This window comes from Palaemon carinicauda, chromosome 28 (genome assembly GCF_036898095.1).
Source record: "Palaemon carinicauda isolate YSFRI2023 chromosome 28, ASM3689809v2, whole genome shotgun sequence".
Lineage (NCBI taxonomy): Eukaryota > Metazoa > Arthropoda > Malacostraca > Decapoda > Palaemonidae > Palaemon > Palaemon carinicauda.
The window spans coordinates 42,740,260-42,747,544 of record NC_090752.1 but is presented as its reverse complement, the minus strand read 5'-3'; the positions used below and the strand labels follow the sequence as shown (position 1 = coordinate 42,747,544).

The 7,285-nt window shown below is 34.8% G+C and overlaps 1 protein-coding gene across 1 annotated transcript; it reads left to right on the top strand.

Annotated features, from left to right (window-relative positions):
- Window positions 1-2,060: 2,060 nt before the first annotated feature.
- On the top strand, window positions 2,061-6,307 carry LOC137622011 (uncharacterized). Its single transcript, XM_068352493.1, has 7 exons — window positions 2,061-2,558; window positions 2,669-2,872; window positions 3,250-3,921; window positions 4,028-4,249; window positions 4,376-5,317; window positions 5,512-6,082; window positions 6,193-6,307. The coding sequence occupies exons 1-6, from the start codon at window positions 2,202-2,204 to the stop codon at window positions 5,926-5,928; spliced, it is 2,814 nt and encodes a 937-aa protein (XP_068208594.1). The 5' UTR covers window positions 2,061-2,201; the 3' UTR covers window positions 5,929-6,082; window positions 6,193-6,307.
- Window positions 6,308-7,285: the final 978 nt, after the last annotated feature.

Below are 7,285 nucleotides of genomic sequence, written 5' to 3'. Positions count from 1 at the left end.
CTATCCTCTTCATAATCTAAGGGTCTCTGAACTTTGAAAATTTTCACATTTTAATTTTCAATTTTTAATTTTTAATTTTTTATTTTTAATTAATCGTAATATCTGTAGAAGCTGATGTATAAAAGAAATTGTAAACTTCTGTAAACCAGTAATCACTTGATAAGGCTATAGTTTTGTCGAAACAGTGATGTGGGGAATAAAGTATTAAGAAAATGAATAATCATTGTTTATTAAAAACAAGGCCAAAGTCTGAACATTTAAAGAGACTGTGGAAACATAAAGATTCCTGCAGGAAACATATTGACGCCATTAAGGATATTGCCTTCAATATATAAATACGAGTATATATATATATATATATATATATATATATATATATATATATATATATATATATATATATATATATATGTATATGTATATGTATATGTATATATATATATATATATACATATATATATATATATATATATATATATATATATATATATATATATATACATACATAAAATGAGAATAACAGACAATAGATGAACATTAAGAATTAAGAATAACTGAATGGGTTCTTAGAGATCGTAAAAGAAGCAGAGGAAGGAAGAGAAAACGATGGATCGACGAACTGAGGATGTTTGCAAGTGTAAACTGGCATAGAAAGACCATAAACAGACGCAAGTGGAAGGATATGTCTAAGGCCTTTGTTCTGCAGTATATAAGTAACAGCCGATGTTAATATATATATATATATATATATATATATATATATATATATATATATATATATATATATATATACTGTATATATATATATATATATATATATAGCCTATATATATATATATATATATATATATATATATATATATATATATATATATATATATATATATATATATATATATATATATAGTAAATAGATAGACATAGATAGATATGGTGAGTTTGAGGGAATTGTAATGGTATAATTACATCCTTTTATTTTATGATCCTACTTTGGAGTCCAGGGGCATTTTCAAACTCCCCCCCCCCCCCTTTGGCACTGCTGATTAAGCAAAATGGTTTTAGACCGTTTGGTCATGTGGAGAGAATGGGCGATGAACAGTTAGCAAAAATAATAGATAATTTGGAGCAGTTTGGAGGAAAGCTTTTAGGAGATAAAAAAAAATGCTGACAAGCTAGTTTCTTGTTATCAATAAAAATATAAATTACTAGAAAAATAGAGAAAAGTTTATGGTGCTTTTAGTGTGCAAGGGTAAACGTGGTGCTGAAGAGCAATGAGAATAGACATGTGAATCAATAATTTTTGGGAAGTTTTCTGCACAGGATATTCATCCTTGTTTCATCCGTCAGGGGACGATTATGTCATTGAGTTATTTTATGACTTTTGTAGCGACACCTTCAACGGTAAACAGTTATTAGTGAGCATATCTATCTAATTAATTACACACACACACACACACACACATATATATATATATATATATATATATATATATATATATATATATATATATATATATATATATATATATATATATATATATATATATATATATATATATATATGCTGTATATCACATACAAACCTACATATAAACATATGTGTGTGCATATATTTGAATTGCTTTTTTCATGCCTTAAAATAGTTTATCAGTAATTAATCTGTTATTATCTGTTATTTATCAAATAACATAATTGATGAATATTAATTTTTATTTTCATTAAAAAACTGTTCAAAGTAATATACGTGTATATGTATGTCTGGTTTTGCGACAAGCGTGTTAAAATTTATAATAGATTTATTTTGATAATTTCCTTCCTCCGCTAAAACGTAGGCCTATACCGGATGCAAACTGAACAGCAAGATCACAATGACGTCACCATATCAACGACAATAACACCCCCTCTGCATTCCATCCAAGTTATTTGTCGAGTATATTTGGCAGAGTGATGCATAAACTGCATCGGAGCCATGAAACATTGGCCGCCTTTCAAAAGAGAGTTGGCGTCGATTTGGTATATATCTGAGCAACCTTCCCCTTGAACGTCAGTAAGCAACTACCTATTGGACCAGCCTAACCACGTCCACTTCCCTGAAGAAACTACTCTCATTTTCGCAGCTTCGTTGGAACTTCGGGAAAGCACCACATTAGCCGATCCATCTCGCTTCTTCATATTTGAAATTCATCTCTTCTCTCAGTGAAATGGCCCCCATCGAAAAATGTAGCCCATTCACCAGCCAGAACTCAGCCTTCAATATGATGCCACGCATCTGCCAGTGCAGAGCAATTGCAAGAGACTGCGGTGAATTCTGGCTTCCCATTTCTCGAAGGGGACATTTCCTCCGCGACTCGTTCTTCGAAAACGCCCGGGCCAACTTCCACTTGGCCATCCAGGAGATACTGGCCAAGTGGAAGGAAATGGACAAGCTAACGGAGGAATGGATGGCTAACAGCCAGTCTCTAGACAGCAGCTTCAACCTCTACAGACAGCTGAAAGCTAAAAGCAATCAAGAGGACAGACAGGCATCTACTCTCGTGTCCGACAACACAACCCATAAGGTAGGACATTACATCTGTCGATGGTCTCAAAATGAAATGAAAATTCTTTTCAATTTGCACTAAATAATTTATGAATTATTAAACAATTCTGACAGCATAACTTTACTTAGGTTGTGATGGATGTCCAAGACTTCATGGAAGGTGACATCAAAGTGAAGGTCTTGGGAGAGAAGGAAGTTGTCGTCGAAGGTCAAGGCTCCTTCCCTTCCAGAGGATTCTGCAGGAAATTTACTTTCCCAAGTACCGTCAACATGGCTGAAGTCACCTCAGTACTTTCCTCCGACGGGGTACTTACAATAGAAGCACCGAAAACGGTGAGCATTTTTTATTTGTATTTATAATTAGGTAAGCAAGCTATGACCATATAACCTAAATCATGATAGCAAATAAAAATAAATGATAGTTGAACCGTTTGGAATGCACATTACTATTTCAATTAGTTAATTTAACTGATTTTGAATAGCAAAAATTAATTGCTCTCAAATGCTGTTTAGAACACTAGAATAGTCCATGGTTTTTCTTATGTTAAACGTACTCAGTTTCACATACAAAAACTGAATTTTTTAAACTTTTGAAAATTTTAAGCCAAATTAGGTTTTATTTAATGACTATCAGCAAAGAAAAAAAATTAATACAGAAAACTATTCAGTAAAAATTATAAGATATTACTACTCAATGCTGTCATTCACAGGAAGCTGATAATAACACAGCGTCTGGAAAAGTTTCACAGGATGTGAAGGAAAGCCATTATTTTGGTAATTCATCATCAAATCATTCTATTCTAAACTCACGGGGAGATAAGAACAAGGAAGATGGCATTGTGTATTACTGCAGAGATTGCAACAAGAAGATTGGATCTTGGCACAAGGCATCAGAAAAGATGTCTGCTCTAAAGGGAGAAATTAAAGTACCAGTGAAGATTATTACAACTACAGGAACTGAAAAAATTATCCCTGTCCAGCAAGAAGAACAAGTGAAAGAATCACAGACAAAATATATCCCGATAGAACAAGAAAAACAGGCAGAGAGTAAAGAGAAGAGTTCTCAAGAACACAAGGACATTACAGTGAAGACAAATGTCTTGCAGGTTGAGAACAAGAACAAGAATTGTTATGAAGTTCCCGTTACGTCTGGTTTCAGCATCCTTCCAGTTTCTTTCAGAGGACCTTTCTTCGGTGACTCGTTTTTCAAAAGTGTCCACAATGATTTCCAGTCTGCAGTCCAAGAAGTTCTCTCCAGGTGGGGAGCAAGAACTTCTATGCTCATGGAAGATAACTTGTCTGCCTACAGAAAACTTCGGCTACAAAACCTAAAAGAAGAGACCCAAGCTGTTAGGACGACAGAAGACGAAACGAACCACAAGGTGAGTTTTTTCTCATCGTTTACAGTATTCATCAATGACATTGCCATAAAATCTAATATTAAGTGAAACTATTCCACAGTGACAAATACTTGTCATTTATTTCCAGTTTGTACTAGACGTCCAGGACTTCATGAATGGTGGTGAAATAACAATAAAAGCCCTGAATGACAAGGAGATAGTTGTTGAAGGTCACATAGAAAAGGAAGGAGGATCAAAATCTATAAAACGTTTTATGAAACGTTTCATTGTGCCAGGAAATATCAAGCTTGAATCTGTCTCTTCAGTAATGTCTTCAGATGGTGTACTGACAATCACTGCCCCAAAGAAGGTATTACCGGGCGTTTCACTTTTGAGATACAAAAAGAACAATCGCATTATTTCATATATGCATAAAAATTAGACACTAATTTTCTTCATTTTTTAAAAATCTATAATGCAGAATTTTTTTTTTCAGTCATCGCCTGTTCAGGTGAAGGAAGTTTCCTATCCTGTGACTGTAAAGAGAGAAGATGCCAAGGATGTGGAGGTGAGGAAGCTGCAAGAAAGTCATCATTCTTCATTGAGTTCTTCCTCTCCACCTGATGATAAGATATCCAATAAGAATATTATTCCCACTGACACTAATGGCCATAATGTCGGCCTCCAAATAAAAGTGCAGAGAGAATGTGCCACAGGACACGCTGACCGTTCTCATCAGGAAATTCAAACCAGCCAGAATGATAAGGAGCATATCATTCCACTTGAAATAGAGGAGATATCTAACCATGCAAGACAGAGTACAAGTTATCAAAGTGAGGTTGACAGGATATGCAAGGATGAAAGCCATGGGGAAAGTGCTCATCAGAAATCTCTGATAAACCAAACAGTCACAGATCGTGTAATTCCAGTTATTGTGGACATGTCATCAAATAGTACCAAAACACAGTCTGTCAGTCTACAGAAGAAGAACTTTACCGTTCCAATTAATTTAGAAGAAACCTCTATCCATGATAAGACACATTCGTTTGGCGATCAAATAAAAGTACAAAAAGAATGTATAACAGACGCTGGATCTACTTTTAAGAAGAATGCCGAGCATCGTGTTTCCCATCAGAGGTTAAACGCAGCCGGCAATGAAAAGATAAGTTCTTGCTGTGATAAGACATCAAACAATCTTGTGTGCACTTCTGCAGTTCCTCACTACCTTTCTATTTCCAAAAAAGGTCTCTTCCTCGAAGATACTTTCTTCAAAGGCTACCAGAAGAACTTCCAGGAGGCAGTCAAAGATGTACTCATCAAGTCTAGGCGGTTTGTGAACAACACAGACTGCATGACAGCCTACAGAAGTCTTCGTCAGAGTGACCTGAGAGTTGAGAATCAAGCTCTGTATGCCCAAGAAGACAATGAGTCATTTAAGGTCAGTGGATTCTACAGATTGTTGTATATTACTTAATTTGGAAATGATAGCAGTCATGGTTTACCATTTTCACATCCTTTCCATATCATTATTTTGTACCAATGGGAGCTCACCTCTAATTCTTTTTTTAGATCCTTTCTATATCATTATTTTGTACCAAAGGGAACTCACCTCTGACCCTTATTGAATTGCAGGTTGCTGTGGATGCCAAGGACTTCCTTAACGGGGATATCACTGTGCGAGTTGAAGGAGAAGAACTTGTGATCGAAGGCAAAGCGGAAAAGAGCGAAGCCAAGTCCTCGAACTCGTTGACCTTCTCTCACCGCTTCCTTCTGCCCGAATCCTTCGACATCAGCACCATAGCTTCAGCTATATCCTCCGACGGGATCCTCACTGTGCAGTGCCCAAAGAGGGCAGGAGGCGTTGCTTCAGGAGACAGCGTCCGGAAGATGACGACTGAGGCCAGGTCGGAACATGAGAGCCACGACGAAGGTGCTCACAAGTGGGAGGAGAAGAGGGTGAAGCAGTCCACTCAGAAGGGGGACGGGTTCTCCTCCCGTACCTTCTGCAGTAGTTACCATTCCAGCAGCGAGAAGTCTTCCAATTTTTAAAAGATTATTTTTATAAGATTATCCATATTTTTATAAACAAGTAGGACCCCTCCCCCCAAAAAAAAACAGTCTGTGATATCTAAAAATTTCAAATTCATAAACCTGGGCAATTACATAGAGCATCTTAGAGGAATTTCCTGGCAATGAATCAAAAGTAAGTTACCTTCCACATATTTCTATTGTTGATCTCAAAATCTGATATTTATGATGTTTATAATAAATAAAATTTATTTTTCTTTAATTATTAAAATTTTCATTTTACAGATTTTGTCGGAGATCGAAGATGATTCATACCAAATTTCCCATTACTCAGAAAAAAGAAAATCCTAAGTTTTTATATTTTTCTAAGCAATGTATTTGCATAAAGTCAGTTTTTAACAAATAATTCCTTTGTTCAATAGAATATTTTTCATTAGCAAATATATCTGTGTTAAGATATCCTTTCATAAACCAAATAACCAATTTATCATAGAAATATCTCAAGATTTTCTGTTTTGATTATATTTTTCACTTGTCCACTTTATACCATAAGATAATGTGTAATAAATTAATTTCTGTGCATTTGGGTTTCCCTCATTATTATTATTATTATTATTATTATTATTATTATTATTATTATTATTATTATTATTATTATTATTATTATTATTACTTAAATTTTGCATTAGCAAAACAAATATATTGATTGCTGAACTCACAAATTGGCTCCAGAATAATAGACATTCCCAACGTTGAAAAAAACTAAATTAATGTTGTTCACACCAAGGCATGTTGAAAGTTTGCCAGACATATATTTTAACGGAACTAAGCTTGAGTAGGTCTCCAGTGTCAGGTACTTGGCCATCGTTATTGACAATAAGTTAAGTTTTACTCTACAATCAGCTGAAGTTTTTGGGAAATTAAGCAAAATTCAAGGCGTTTTTTATCCACTTTCCTCACTTGTGCCTCAGTCTGCTCTTATGACCATGTATTACTCCTTGGTGTACCCTATACTAGTACAGAATGTTATAATTTTGGGTGGTGTTCCTGAGATAAACCTCTATAACATTAAAACCGCTCTCAATAAAATACTAAGGAACATTGTAAAGGTTAAGCACGACGAGAATAATGTACCTTTGATGAAAACTAGTGACATGTAAAAAGGTTAAATTTAATTAAATTTGACGATGTATACAAATATTTCCTTTTGAAGTTTATTCACAATGTTTTCTATAGAAAGTCCGGCATTTTCAGTAAGTATTATGCCCCACTGTCGCCTTCACACTCGTACGGTACTCGGGGCTTTAAGATCAATCTCCCGGTAGTTAAGGTGGAGGTGGAGAAGCAGTCTGCTTTGTTTCAGACGTGCAGACTGTTA

Bases quoted from the DNA above. Each gene is read 5' to 3' on its own strand.
- LOC137622011 (XM_068352493.1), top strand. From the start codon at position 2,202: ATGGCCCCCATCGAAAAATGTAGCCCATTCACCAGCCAGAACTCAGCC. The intron at 2,559-2,668 runs GTAGGACATTAC...AACTTTACTTAG, and splicing joins CCGACAACACAACCCATAAG to GTTGTGATGGATGTCCAAGA. The intron at 5,318-5,511 runs GTCAGTGGATTC...ATTGAATTGCAG, and splicing joins AAGACAATGAGTCATTTAAG to GTTGCTGTGGATGCCAAGGA.